This window comes from Chelonoidis abingdonii, chromosome 6, assembly GCF_003597395.2.
Source record: "Chelonoidis abingdonii isolate Lonesome George chromosome 6, CheloAbing_2.0, whole genome shotgun sequence".
Lineage (NCBI taxonomy): Eukaryota > Metazoa > Chordata > Testudines > Testudinidae > Chelonoidis > Chelonoidis abingdonii.
The window spans coordinates 15,979,690-15,995,711 of record NC_133774.1 but is presented as its reverse complement, the minus strand read 5'-3'; the positions used below and the strand labels follow the sequence as shown (position 1 = coordinate 15,995,711).

Here is a 16,022-nt window from a genome sequence, read left to right as displayed (position 1 = left end):
CCGAAGAGACACAGATTATGGGAGTGGTAAATACTGAAAAGAACAGGTCACTGATACAGGACAATTTGCATTGCTTGGTAAACTGGGCAAAAGCAAACAATATGTATTTTAATATGGCTAAATGTAAATGTCTATATCTAGGAACAAAGAGTGTAGACCATTCTTGCAGGAAGGGAAGTTCCTCTTTTGGGAAGCAGGGACTGGAAAAGATTTAGGGAACATGATGGATAATCAGCTGAACATGAGCTCCCAATGTGACACTGTGGCCAAAAGAGGTAATGTAATCCTAGGATGCAAGAGGAATCTTGAGTAGGAGTAGAGGGATTATTTTACCTCTGCATTTGGCACTGCTGCTATCGCTGCTGAAATACTGTGTCAAGTTTTGTATCCACAGTTCAAGAAGGGATGTTGATAAATTGGAGAGAGTTCAAAGAAGAGCCATGAGAATGATTAAAAGATTAGAAAAACATGCCTCATAGTGATAGATTGAGCTCTTTTAGTCTATTTTATTTAACACAATGAAAGTTAGGGGGTAACTTGATTGCACTCTGTAAGTATCTACATGGGGAACAAATATTTAATAATGGGCTCGCCAATCTAGCAGAGAAAAGTATAACACAATCCAATGTCTGGAAATTGAAGCTAGACAAATTCAAACCGGAAATAAGATGTAAATTTTTAACCGTGACAGTAACCAACCATTGGAGCAACTTAACCAGGGTTGTGGTGGATTCTGCCATTATTAAGGGTTTTTAAATCAAAATTGGATGTTTTTTAAAAGATCTGTTCTAGGAATTATTTTGGGGAAGTTCTATGAACTGAAGGTCAGACTAGATGATCAGAATGGTGCCTTCTGGCCTTGGAATCTGTAAATCTGTGATGCAGCAATATATTTATGAGCAAAATATTTTGACTACTGCGTAAATTAGTCATTTATTTTTGGAAAAGGTGTGGCTGTTAAGTCTAGCTTTATTGGATAGAAAATATTAAGAAGGTTTTGTCTTAAGGCTTATCCTAGGTAAATCGGTACTTTTGGCAACTCTGAGTTTTGGTGCCAGTGCAAGTACAAAATAAAGGGGGAAAGGTATCCAGGAGGTGCCTTCATTTGGCAGCTGGAAGAATGAGTAAAATAGTACATTAATCAAACAATTCTACTTAAAGGGTTTTACTTAAGAGGAGTCGGGGAGATACTTGAAGAGCAACAATAATGAGAAAGACCTTGGGTGATAATGAGCAGGAAATTGAATATGAGCCTCCTGTGTCGATTATTTTTTTTTTTTTTGAAAGGTGGGGAGTTGATTTAATTTTGAACAGCCTGCAAATACATTGTGTTATGGACCAGGAAATCTATAAGGAGTCACTGTTGAGACTGCACCTAAAATATACCATAAGTTTCTCTGCACTTTGGTACTTAAAGTCTTTAAATTGGAAGTATGAAAAATTACAAGAACAAAAAATGTAAAATGTGGCCAGGAGGAGACTAAAATAACTAGGGGAGGGGGCGGGAGGAATATATGATTTATTTGGAGAGCATAAATCCTGACGGAAAGGAAATACCTTTGCTAGTCCAGTGGAGTATAACTAATTAGAATTGGGATGAGATGTAGGCTGAAAATTAAGAAAAATTTCCTAGCATTGAGATCTTTTAGGCTGTAGAATAATCTTCCAAGGGAATTGATGGGAAGTTTAATTGTTTTAGTCACTGAAAACTGGACTGGACAAAGCACTTGAGAATGTACTGCATAGGAATAATCCTGTATTGGCAGTAGAGTGGGCAATATGTTTCTTTCCATCCCTAATACAATTCTATGATTCATAATTTCCGTACTAAAGCTATGAAACAAATTGGCTAAAAGTTGAAACACTGGCTTCCATTGTATTACAGTAACTCCTTGCTTAACATTGTAGTTATGTTCCTGAAAAATGCTACTTTAAGCGAAACGATATTAAGTGAATCCAGTTTCCCCATACGAATTCATGTAAATTGGGGTGGGGGAGTTAGGTTCCAGGGAAATTTTTTTCGCCAGACAAAAGACACACACCCCCTGTGACCGGTGTAAAAAGCCGATGCTCATCAGCTCCTCATGGTAGCTGTGCCTGTGCGAAACCCACATCAGCGACAAGTGTCGCATCTGTCAAGGCTTCAAACCTCAGACAAAAAGGGAAAAGGACATACGTCTCTGGGCACTCCGTAAGGAGTCTGTGCTGGCCCCGGCACTGGAACCATCCAGATCATACTTCACTCTCAGCGCCATCTTTGGACTGATGCCAGTCCCCCTCCCCACCACTGGAAAGAAAGCAAAGAAAGGCCTGCAGGGGATAATCTCCTACATCCCATAGAGGGAAAGATAGGGCCAGAGGGGAGCAAAGACCCAACAGGGGCAGGTCCTCACTTCCGAGTGGGAGTCAGGCCCTAGCTTAGGTGGAGTGGGTTAGCCCACACAGAGACGTGCCTGCCACCCCAGATAGAGGCGTGGGCACTCAGCACCTGGACATGCTGTCGAAGCCGTAGGCCCTGCAGGCTACTCAGGACATCCTAGTCCTACCGGTGCCTCCCACAGCGGCTACAGCGATGCCCCATTCCAGTGGTAAACCTGCCATGACCTTCCTCCTTCCCCACTGTCAGAGTTTCCAGCAAGAAGGAACTGAGGGCGGGGGGAGCCACCAGCGCCCCTTATACTGAGTCATACAGGCACCACTCCAGAGGGCACCGGAGCCGGTCCCCAACAGATACCGCTGAGGGGAAACCTTCCAGCACCAGTGCATGTGATGAGCACACACACCTACAATGGAATGGACATGAGCAACACATTTCGAAGAACACTAGTTACAAAAAGGTAACTGTCTTTTCCATTCTATTAATGGTTGAATAATTCAGGAGATAGGAGTCCTGCAGGTCTCCACTAGATATGTCCTCCCAGTATGATGGTGAATCATTGATAACTGCTCTTTGAATGTGGTTTTTCAACCAGTTGTGCACATACTTCTTCGTAGTAATTTCATCTGCACCATGTTTTTCTAGTTTTCTTATGAGAATATCATATGGGATTATCAAAAGCTTTAGTAACGTCAAGATAAGTCATGTTATCTGCTTATACGTATCCAGTTGGCCAGTAACTCTATCAAAGAAGGAAATGATGTGACTATCAGAGATGCTGCCCACAGTTTCTTCCACTATCTTGGGTGAGAAGTGTGAGTGCTACATACATCTAAAAATCAAGCCATAGATTTATTAATTAAATACCCATTGTGACAGACTGACAATATCTTGAATAAACTTTATGGAATTAAGATAACCTTTATTGAGTTAAGTTACACCTTGCTGAGTTCGGATTAACATCTTTTGAGGTAAATTGTATTAAAAATACAATTGTGTATGTGTTGCTGTCACATTATATGTACCTTCTGTAGTAGGGAGAGGGGATGCTAATAAACTTCCTCCATTATTAGAAGTTCCTTTGAAGTTCCCCTGGAGAGAGATGTATATACGAATTCAGCCTGGATTCTCCAGAGACTAACAGACAAAGAACAGACTTTTGGGTAAAAACCTTGATTTTCAGCTGACTCAGGGCCTTCTTCCTGGTCCAGCAAATGGACAGGATCCCTGAACCACAGAGGCCCCCAATCCTTAAGGGAGGACAGGAAGAACTTGACCTACTGAGGCTTCATAAGACTGTGTGCTTGTTCTGAGCTGAAGCTTTGATGAACTTGTTACCACAAGGATGCCCTTACGGTGGGTTATTAAAAGACTGCAGTTGTCAGAGCCTCTGTGAGAGTTGCTGTGAACTCTGATAAATTTATTAACATACATGTAGGTTCTTTTATTGTTTTTTAATGTCTTTTTCTGTAATGCTTTGTACCTTAAGAACAGAGTAGGCTTGCTTAGAAAGAACAGTGTGGTAAATTATATCTGTTACTTGGCTCTGAAGAGAAAGCAAGCAGGTGGCCTAGGGAACCTATCTGTGCTGGGAATTACACAGTGGAGGCAAGGGAATAGGGCAGTCTGGGAGTAGCCGGTCAGAAGGGGGAGAGAGGTGCATCTCCACTCAAGAGAGGCAAGAGCTGGGGAGCTGAAAGCCTGAGAGTTAGGTACTCTTGCTGAACCATTGAGTGGAAATATCAGTGCATTTGCCCCGAACTCTGACATCTACGTTTAGAGAGGTACATTCTTGCAGACTAATGTATGTCCCAGGATTACAATATCACCAAAGAATAATGAGCTCTATCTGTTGAGGCACGGCCAATGCGTTTATTTTCAAATGCATTTGCCCTGTTATAGTGTGGAATTACAGTGCCATGATTTCTGGTATATCAAATTGCCGTTTATATACTAATGTTAAGTGTAATGGTATGACACCCATTACCCTAGTGTACTTTTTAATAATGACCTCCTATACTTTTTTGCTTTGGTTCCAAATGTTGTGGCAGATTTTTTGCAGAGTTAACAACCTTAGTGCTGCATTTCTCCAGAATCCCCTGTAGACTTCAGAACACAGGCTGCACTCTTTTTCTGGTAATTGTATATGTTAGGACTTCTGATTCACAAGACATCTTGTAACTTTTTTTAAAACATTCTGGAGTTTCACCAACTGCATTTTATTTTGTGAAACCTGGACACTTCCTTTATAAAACATTTTAGAGCTTTTCCCATATGACGCTCTCTCTTGCTTTAGGTACCTCCTATGACTCCTGTTTGAAAGATGGGGTGTATATGCAGATCCTTGATCCACCCCATTAATCCCAGAGAGGAAGTGAGTGTAAAAATGCCAGAACCTGAAGTAGTACCAGGTGTCACCTCCTCCCTTTGTCTGTGTATTGTAGTGACCACCCCTTCAGGTCTTTGTTTCTTTCTGAGGATAGTGGCTGCCACCTCCCCATCCTTCTCTCTTCTGGAGGAAGTATTTCCCTCTAAGTCTGTTACCCTAGAGGCTGTAAAAGTCAGCAGACCAGAGGACAGTTTTTCATTGCTGCTTCTTTGGAATGGGTAAAACTGTTTGCCATCTGAAGAGCCTTTACTTGGAAAAGAGAGAATATTGGTCTGTCTTGGTGCCATCCAAAGGAAAGATGAGAAGATGAACACAATCAGCCTGGAAGACAAGTTTCCCACCCTGCTATACCTTATGCTGGAGTTGGGCTTCACCCAGTAGAGTGAAAGTAGTTGTTAAGCTGGATTGGCTTTTAGAGAAGTCAGCCGGTAGTAGTATCCCTCACTTTGAAGTAGGTGTGGAACTTGGATACAGCCTGGGTTCCCAGAAGAATAGCTGAAGACTCAGGAGTCGCTGAAGTGCTGATAGACTGGCAAAATGTTCTAGTCCTGATGTTCTGGTCCATACCCATCCAATTTGAGCTCTGCCAAGGGCTTTTAATTTGACTCTTAAGCTAGAAGTTTAATTATAGGAAGGAACTGAATACTTGTGCATGGATGCAGTACAGATGCACAAAATGTTATTTTTAAAAGGGATGTTTGAGTCTGAAAGCTTTCTATTCAACACTTGATAAATGAGGGTCTGGTTCTGGAAATGTGGAAGGGGAACCTAACTAACAAAATGAATCATAACAATTCCTTTAAACTCCAACTGAAGAAGCAAAAGAGAGCCATTGTCTCTGCTGTTCCTCTGGCCTAGACCTCTCCATGTACTCTTATCTCATAACTTGTAAATTGTACTCTGTCAAGATGCACATAGATTGAATTCCCTTTTTGAGGATATAAAATGATGCAAAAAATTCAGTGAATCTAAGACCGACTGCCTTGAAAACTACATCTGCCACGAGGATTTACTTACTCCTGAGGGCATTCTGTGTAAAAAAATTTAAAATTCTGTGCACAATATTTAAAAATTCTGCAAAATTCTGCAAGTTTTATTGGTCAATAAATAAATGCAGAGGCTCCAACATGGCAGTGGGGAGCACAGGTAACTGACTGCATGAAGGTGGGAGATCACCTGGCAGCCTCCCAACCTCCAGGACACAGACTCAGCGGTGAGGCTGCACCCCACTCTGACACAGCACAAGCCTTGGGCCTGCTCCAGAAACACCCTGGGGCTCTGCCCAGGTATACCAGGTATGGGGCAGGTAGGCTTAACCAGGCAGGATTCAAGTGTGGAGGGGCTCAGTGAGGGGTAAATGTGTCATGGGTTTTGAAATTCCATCCATGCTGGAGTTTTGTACTGGCTTTGTTAACAAGAGGCAGTTCCTTGCCTCATTTTATTGTTAATGTTGATTTAAACCTGCAACAAATGACCATTCGGAGGGCTGACAGATCTGTCCCTTAACAGGGTGGCTGTTTAATAAAAGTGGAGCAGAACAGTACTCTGTTAGTTTGAGGGTATTTTTGAACGATCTCAAGACAGGAGGTTTGCTAATACATTGTTAAACTATTGCACAGGTTTTGTTGTATATGCATTTTCATATTATACTTTAGTATTATACTTTTTTGTAAATCTCATATATTGCATTGAAACTTAACTCATACTAATATCTTTCATTTACGTAGAGTAAAATCTCTATATGAAACCACCCTTATTAGACAGCTTCCTCTTTCACTAGTCTTCCCAAAGTATTCCCAGATGCACTGACTACAGTTCTTATCCACCTTTAGTGAGCTACCTCTATTATAAATTTATTTGTATTGCCCATAGAACCTAGGAGCTCTAGTCATGGTAAGCATCCGATCTTTGCTGGTCTCTTAAATAGTCTTTCAAGACAGGTTTCACTTTGCATAAGAACATAAGAACGGCCATACTGGGTCAGACCAAAGGTCCATCTAGCCCAGTATCTTGTGTTCCGACAGTGGCCAATGCCAGGTGCCCCAGAGGGAATGAACAGAACAGGTAATCATCAAGTGATCCATTCCCTGTCGCTCATTCCCAGCTTCTGGGAAACAGAGGCTAGACACACCATTTTGCCCATCCTGGGTAATAGCCATTGATGGACCTATCCTCCATGAATGTATCTAGTTCTTTTTTGAATCCTGTTACAGTCTTGGCCTTCACAGCATCCTCTGGCAGCAAAGAGTTCCATAGGTTGACTGTGTGTTGTGTACAAATACTTCCTTTTGTTTGTTTTAAACCTGCTGCCTATTAATTTCATTTGGTGACCCCTAGTTCTTCTGTTATGAGAAGAAGTAAACAACACTTCCTTAATTTACTTTCTCCACACATATGCACACGTGTGTGTGTTCACTCATACTAGTTCAGCACACCAGTAATTTTTTATTCACTTATCTCCTCATCGTGCCTTTTTCACATGAGCTGCAAAACAAAGTTAATAAGATCTGCAAGCTGGATACTACTGCAGTATCCTTTGAAACTCTAGAACATGATAAAGTTTGATGTATTGAACTTGGAGGTAATTTATTTTTCTCGAGGGAAGCAAGAGCCCAGAGAGCTGCATGATTTTATATCATCTCATTCACAGTTGAAATGTGGCGTTGAAAGCTATTTTTTCTCCTCATTGCAGGTATTGAAAAATATCACTTGGTACTCAGAGCGTGTTCTAACCGAGATTTCACTGGGGAGTCTGCTGATACTGGTGGTGATAAGAACCATTCAGTACAACATGACAAGGACAAGGGTAAGAACTATATTTAGAACTTACACATGTAGTGTATATCTGTGGTTTTCTATCAGTTGGAGTTCAGTTCCAAATAGTGGTAAAAAACAAAAGTGAACCTTTTCGCAGCAAATGAGCACCTAAACACAGTGGGGGAGGCAGGAAAAAAGTCAGCACTCAGGTACAGTATGAGGTGCTTCTGAATGTGTAAAGCAATTTCTGTGATATCATTCAGTTCAGCTGCTTTGATTACTAACATACAAAGTCCAGTCATAGTAGTTGCATGGTTCCTGAAATAAGTAATAGATTTCTGGTCAGAGAAAAAAATATCAGCATACCATATAATTAAATTGTGTGGGATTTTTCCCCTATATTAAATTATCCAGAAGTACGGATTTGGGTTCCTTGTTATTTGATAGTATAGTTTTATAAACAGGTGTGGAAATTGAGGTGGAAAAAAATTATTTCTACTTATTTTCTGAAAAGAAGTTCATCTTTTTCTTATGAGTGTAATTGAGAGATCTGATGCAAAGCATAATTGTTTCAAACACGTTCCCCATCATGCATTATTTCACTTCTGACTTCCCTAAAGTCCATTAGGTTATATTTTGTGGATCTTCGAATTAGGGGAACTTCAAGTGTATCTCTCTAATGTGTGTAGCAGACATGTAAACTACATCAAAGACTTCTGTACGTTTCTTTCATTGCTGAAAATGTTGAGAAGTTTTTGCAATAAAATTAACTAAAACATGGTATTCTTTGTACTAGATCAAAGAATTTAAAACCAAAATCACCATCTGTGTGGTCACACCAAACAAATAGATGAGATAATTATATGGTAATCATACTAATACCACCCCCATTAACAACTTAAAACAGACTTAACGGGCTGTAATTTCTATTTCATGAGATAACAGACACAATGAGATGGAAGGAAGGGAAGCTGGTACTGGTTGCAAAGTTTATATTGGATTAAATGTAAGCAATACTTTGTCAAGTAAGATTTTATAAACAGGAATAAGGTTTGCGAGCCATTTAACCAGTAAATGGTTTCTTGTAAATAGGCTGCATTTTGATATTAAATTCCAAATATTTATCAGATTTACCTCTGGTTTAAGTTAGAGCTTTACAGAATATTCAGCTGGAACCAGAAACTCTCCCCCCACAACCGCTCACCCCCGTTCTTTCCCCCCTCACCTCCCCCCCTTTTTTGAGTCATGGCTAAGTTCTAGCAAACAATGCTGAATGAATCTTCTTGCTCACAAGAGGAGCTTTATAGTTTGAACATGGGAGCACAGGAATTCTATCTAGCCTGGTTCCAGGCAGGTGACATAGGAAATGGCATTTTGAATCTATATCTGATTTCAGCCTACTGTATTGATTGCCATAATATACAGATTCCCCGGGCACTGTCAGAATGAGTATTAGAAGGAGCCAGAGGCCAATCCATGTTTACATCAGTTAGACGGGAAGATACTTGGAATTTATATGTGGCATTGGGGGTCTGTGTTACTCTTAGGGAGAATAAATGCACATTTTAATCCTGAGTAGGGAAGAGGAACTCTTAATGAAGGAAATCATTAAACAAATCATGCTTCATGATGTAGAGGGATTGGTCAAACATATGACTAGAGATAAAGCCTGGAAGTGGAGAATGTAATTTTCTGCAAAGGGTGAGGATACAATGAGCAACTCCTACCACTTTTAATATCTTTTACAGTAAATTAATCCTTCCAATATGCTGCTTAAGATTTATTCTCTTCCCTTGAAGAATAGCACAATCCATGTTTACTTGCCTCTCCCCTGTGAGCAGGATCAATAAATATTGCATAAGCCATAGGATTGTGGATTCCACCGTTTTGTCGGTGCTATGCAGTTCTCTGACTTTGAGTGAGCCAGTGTTGAAACATTTATGTGGAAAGGTGGCAGTTAAAATGGGCTTCAGAAACTCCAACTATAGAGGAGCAGAACTTACGAAGTACCATATTAGTGGTAGTTGTGGAGAAGTTGAATGTTTTGAAATAATTAATATAGAGGTCAAAGAGTATAGGGCAAAAAGGATTGGGTAAGGTTGGAGATAATTGGGGCAAAGGAAAGGAGAGAGAAAACAGTAGAGACTATTTACTCTACCGTTTATCAGTTATATTTATGATCCCACTGTATATCAACTTTGATTTTAAAATATATATGTACAGTGAAATCTATACAAGAGACCACCCTTATTAGGCAAATTCATGTCTAAAGAGACCATTGTTAAAGCATCTCTAAGTATACAAAGTGCAATTCTGCTCCACCTTCATTAGAAGACCACCTCTGTTAAGCAACAGATGTTTGTAAGTCCTTGGAGTGGTTTCTTATGACAGGTCTCAGTGTATATGAAAAGGACAGTTTGATGTGTTTTTTCCCTCTCTTTGCCAACAGGACAAATACCTTCATACAAATTGTCTGGCAGCCTTAGCAAATATGTCAGCACAGTTCCGCTCACTTCATCAGTATGCTGCTCAGAGAATCATCAGGTAAATATAAGCCTTTTAAAAATATTTAAACTGGTCTTCCAGATAAATTCAGAGGGAGAGGGACTTGAATTTTCCATGACTGAATAGATATAAGTGAAATTGGAATTAAATTACGCCAGATAAATCTTATTTCCCTTCATGGTCTGAGTTACATTTTGAGTTAGTGAAAAATATTATGAATCTTTATCAAAGAAACTTTAGATATTTTTCTGTTCTCCACAAAGCAGCCATAGCGATTGCTTTTAAACTGGAATATTTTTCAGTCACTTGTTCTGTTATGACAAAAATGCAATGGGTAATAGTTCTCCAGAACATTGCTAACTGGACTTTCAGCTTAGTATATTTCTGTCTTTATTTTTAATGTAGACAAAACATGGCCATTCCTTTGTGATGGGGTGTTGTGCACTTTTTGCAGTTATTTACTTTTGTGCCTTTTTGAATGGTCAAGTTCACTGCCTTTCTTGTAACAAGTTGGTTAATATCAGCTTGTGTTCTAATAAAAGGGATACTGCTTTCATAGGCCTGGTCTACACTTATGGTGGGAGGGGGAGTGTCGATCTAAGATACGCAACTTCAGCTATGAGAATAGCGTAGCTGAAGTCGATGTATCTTGGATCAACTTAGAATCGCATCCTTGCGGCGCGGGATCAATGGCCGCCACTCCCCCATTGACTTTGCGTCTGCCTCTCACCGAGCTGGAGTTCAGCAGTCGATGGGAGAGCAATCGGGGATCGATTGATCATGTCTACACTACATGCGATAAATCGATCCCTGATAGATCGATTGCTACCTGCCGATCCAGCGAGTAGTGTAGATGTACCCATAGACTCTTAGATATAGAAGATGGGAAGGACCAAGTTCCAGAGGCCACCATGTAGTTTCAGGTACTAGCGTGGGATGTGCCCACTTTATTTTAGCAGCTCATCTACTCAGTGTTCCAAAGGAAACCAAAAAGGTCCATGACATTACATCCTGGGGGAAAATTTTACAGTGCTTGGCAAATACAGATTTTATGCCAAAAATAAGTTCAAAATATCACATATTTCTTTGATAAGTGTGTATGTACTTTGTAAAAGTCTAGACTAACAAGTAGTACAGTATTTTTAAAAAATATTGGTTTTGTGAGAGCTAGTTCTGTGATGGTCCTACCTGCTCTTGAGGTGCTCACATCTATGTATGCCATCATCATTTCCCTGCTTGACACAAGTCATCTATTTACACACAATGGCTGCAGCCTACAGTACATGTTCAACTTAAATCTGAGCTCTTTTCCTTACATCTTTACCAAGTGTGTAACTCTAATTGTTGCCTATATTTGATACTGTTTTAAATAACTCCTGTGCTGCTATTCCTGGTCTCTACATCCAACTTTCTTACATATTACCCTTCATGGTCTCTAAGTCCAACTTTCTAAGTATCAGCCTGTGAAATGTGAAATAATAATGAGGCTAATGGATGCCTTTGAAAGCAAGCATATATCACCTCAATCCTTGGAAAACTTGCAGACTTTTTACCCATTTCAGAATATGATATGTACAGCCTCTTCCATATTCTGCACAAAATTGCCTTTCCTATACTCCCAGTCTCTCTCTCCATCCCTTCCACTCTCCAATCCCTCTGCATTTCAGACATTTGTCACTGTGTCTCTACCAGTCACTCTCCCTGCACTCCACCAAAACCTTCTCTACAGTGATCACTGGATCCTTCCTGCATGCTCTTCCCATCATCTAAGCAGCAGATTGACTCCCTGACATTTCTCAGATCCTATCTCAAGACCCAGGCAAGGACATGTAATCAAATAATCTTACGTGCTTCATACACAACAATTCACTATAAAGCTTGGGTTTTTTGTATCCAGTGCATCCATCTTCCCATATACACTGCTCTGATATATTAACCTACTTGTTTTTATTTGGATGTGAAGATTAGTTGCTCTGTATTCTAATATGACAGGTGTGATACAAAATTACATTGTATTTCTCCCTCACACATACAGAACTGTTACGTATTTAAAGCCATGATGCTTAATGATGGAAAAAACAGCAAAATCTCTGTCACGTTTAAATTAAATGCAGCAAATTGCATGTTGCACAATATTCTTGCATTGTATAAAGAACTAGTAAAGCCACATTTGAAATAGTGTGTCTAATTCTACTCATGCTAGAATAATAATTGGAGTTGGAGCAACCACAATAATACTAAAAAAAAGAGGAAATTTGTTAGTCTCTAAGGTACCACAAGGGCTCCTTGTTGTTTTTGCTGACTACCACTCTGAAACCTGTCAAAATAATATTGGCATTCATAGAATTTCATAGAATACCAGGGTTGAAAGGGACCTCAGGTGGTCATCTAGCCTAACCTACTGCTCAAGGCAGGACCAATCCCCAGGCAGATTTTTCCCCCAGATCCCTAAATGGCCCCCTCAAGGATTGAGCTCTCAACCCTGGGTTTAGCAGGGCAATGCTCAAACCACTGAGCTATCCCTCCCCCTATTCAAAACATTAGTTCTTCAAAAGAGTAATCTCTTAGGAACAGGAATAATTTTTTGTTCTGTGTTTGTACAGTGCGTAACACACTGGGGTCCTGGTCCAAGACTGGGGCTCTTGGGTGCTACTGCAATACAGATAATAACAATAAGGTCAAAACCACTAGGGACTGGACTTGCAGTCCTTATTCAGGCTTCAGTAGAAATTATATCTGAGTAACAACTGCAGGACCATGCCTAAAGGTAGCAAGTTGGTAATCTTTCTGGGCAGGTGGAAAAATCAATTAATCTGAGAACTCATTGCATTTACAGAATTCTTCACTACAGATCGTGCAGATTGTTCACTAAGTGAAAGGTGGTGGTTATTCCAGTGGTGCCTGTGGGGTCCTGTCAGCATGGAGGCCATGCTTTGCTGGGTTGAAACACAGACGAAAAAGTGATTGCATTATCTAGCTGAGGACAGGACACAAGTGACAGTGATCAACACTAGGAGGGAAGGGGAAATGAAGACAGGGGTAACAGTAATAATGTAATGTTTTTACACAGTCTTAATTTGTCGAGACAGGCAGGGCTTAATTTCTCAGAGACCATTGCCTGGAGCTCCCCATGCCCCACGCCAATTCAGGGATCTTGGCTTCAGCTGCAGGGTGGGGCTCAGGCCTTTAGCCACACCAGGAGGCACCAGGATTGGGGTTTCGGCCATGCGGGCTGCCTCGGGGCTTCAGCGGCTCCTGCGGGTTTGAAAATGTTTACCGGAGCTGCACTCTGGATGGATCCAGCTGAATTTAAGACCTGCTGACAGGTTTTTGTCTAAACTGTTAAAAACTTAGTGTCATGGGGATTCCAAAACCTGCCTGAGACACCTATATACTTACCTGTCTTTATAATTAGAAAACTTTTTCCTAATATCTAACCTAAATCTCCCTTGCTTCAGATTAAGCCAATCACTTCCTGTTCTACCTTTAGTGGACATTGAGAATAATTGGTCATCATCCTCTTTATAACAACTCTTCACATATTTGAAGAGTATTATCGAGTTCCCCTTTAGTCGTCTTTTCTCAAAACTAAATAAGCCCAGTTTTACTCACCTTTCCCCATAGGTCAGGTTTTCTAAAGCTTTATCATTTTTGTTGCGCTGCTCTGGACTCTTTCTCCTGTTTGTCCATTCCTAAAGCATGGTGCCTGGAACTGGACACAGTACTCCAGCTGAGACCTCACCAATGCCAAATAGAGTGGGAGAATTACCTCCAATGTCCGACATATGACACTTGTGTTAACATATCCCAGAATGGTATTACACTCATTTTTGCAACTGCATCATATTGTTGGCTTATATTCAATTTGTGATCCATTATAACCCCCAAATTCTTTTCAGCTGTACTACTGCCTAGCCAGTTACTCACTATTTTGTAGTTATGCATTTGATTTTGCCTTCCTCAGCATGTGTAGTACTTTGCACTTGTCTTTATTGAATTTCATCTGGTTGATTTCAGACAAATTCTTCAATTTGTCAAGGTGGTTCCGAATCCTGATTTTTGTCTCCCAAAGGCCTTACAACCTCTCACAGCTTAATGTCATCTGCGAATTTTATTAGCATACTCTCCACTCCGTTATTGAAGTCAAAAATGAAAATATTTAGTAGTAATGGACCCAGAGGTGAGTTCTGTGGGACTCCACAAAGATACATCTTCAGAGATTGACAGCAAATCATTGCTAACTATTCTTTGAGTACAGTCTTTCCACCGATGATGCACCCACGTTTGGTCTATTTGAAATACTGTTATTTCCCTAGTTTGCTTACAAGATTGTCATGTGGGATTATGTCAAAAGCCTTACTCCAATCAAAATATATCATTTCTATGGCTTCTCCCTATCCACTAGGCCAGTAACCCTGTCAAAAAAGAAAATTAGGTTGGTTTGGCATGATTATTAAAAATCCAGGTTGGCTATTACTTATTGCCCTATTATCATTTAGGTGCTTACAAATTGATTAATAATTTGTTCCAGAATCTTTGCAGGTATTGAAGTTAGGCTGTCTGGTCTATAATTCTCCAGATCCTCTTTATTCTGCATTTTAAAGATAGGTACTTTGTTTGCCTTTCTCCAGTCCTTTGGGACCTCACCCATCCTCCATGAGTTCTCTAAGATAGTTGCTGACTGTTCTGAGATTGCTTTAGCTAGGTCTTAAGTATCTTAGAGTGAATTTTGTCAGGCCCCACGGACTTGAATGCATCTAAATATTTTTTTAACCTGTTCCTTCCATATTTGGCATGAGTTACTATTAATTGCGTTATGTATCTGGTCACAACCTTTTTAGTGAAGACTGATGCAATATAAACAGAAAACACCTCAGTCTTCCTGATGTCATCTATTATTACCTCTCCTTTTCTGCTACATAGTAGACCTACACTTTCCTTTGTCTTTCCCTTATTCCTAATGTATTTATAGAACATCTTCTTAGTGCCTCTTATATCTTTTGCTACATATAACTCACTTTGTGCCATAGCCTTTCTGATTTTTTCCCTACATGCTTGTGCTGTTCTTTTGTACCCCTCCTTAGCAGTTTGTCCATGTTTCCACTTTTTGTAGGATTTCTTTTTGATTTTCATTATTAAAGAGATGCTGATGGAGCCATATTGGCCTCTTACCATTCTTCCTAACTTCCTTTTGCGCTGGGATGGTTTGCTGTTACACATCTGTCCAGAGTATGGACCCTGAACTTCAGAAAAGCAGACTTTGACTCCCTCAGGAAACTGATGGGCAAAATCCCCTGGGAGAATAACATAAGGGGGAAAGGAGTCCAGGAGAGTTGGCTGTATTTTAAAGAATTCTTATTGAGATTGCAGGAACAAACCATCTCGATGCGTAGAAAGAATAGTAAATATGGCAGGCAAGCAGCTTGGCTTTAACAGTGAAATCCTTGCTGATCTTAAACACAAAAAAGAAACTTTCAAGAAATGGAAGCTTGGACAAATCACCAGGGAGGGGTATAAAAATATTGCTCAGGCATGCAGGAGTGAAATCAGGAAGGCCAAATCACAATTGGAGTTGTAGCTAGCAAGGGATGCTAAGAGTAACAAGAAGAGTTTCTACAGGTATGTTAGCAACAAGAAGGTCAGAGAAAGTATGGGCCCCTTACTGAATGGAGGAGGCAACCTAGTGACAGAGGATGTCGAAAAAGCTAATGTACTCAGTGCTTGTTTGCCTCTGTCTTCACAAACAAGGTCAGTTCCCAGACTACTGCACTGGGCAACACAATATGGGGAGGAGGTGACTAGCCCTCTGTGGAGAAAGAAGTGGTTCAGGACTATTTAGAAAAGCTGGACGAGCACAAGTCCATGGAGCCAGACTTCATTCAATATCTTCATTAATGGAGCCTCAGCAAGTTTGCAGATGACACTAAACTTGGAGGAGTGGTAGATATGCTGGAGGGTAGGGATAGGATACAGAGGGACCTAGACAAATTAAAG

At 40.4% G+C, this 16,022-nt stretch overlaps 1 protein-coding gene across 5 annotated transcripts in view; it reads left to right on the top strand.

The window, feature by feature from the left end:
* Positions 1-16,022, top strand: part of DYM (dymeclin) — a 351,012-nt gene that overhangs the window by 190,355 nt on the left and 144,635 nt on the right. For all 5 annotated transcript variants that reach the window (XM_075066858.1, XM_075066862.1, XM_075066859.1 and 2 more), the window contains 2 exons: positions 7,459-7,572; positions 9,973-10,067. In XM_075066858.1, coding sequence (XP_074922959.1) covers positions 7,459-7,572; positions 9,973-10,067 — 209 coding nt within the window. The remainder of the gene's footprint in view (positions 1-7,458; positions 7,573-9,972; positions 10,068-16,022) is intronic.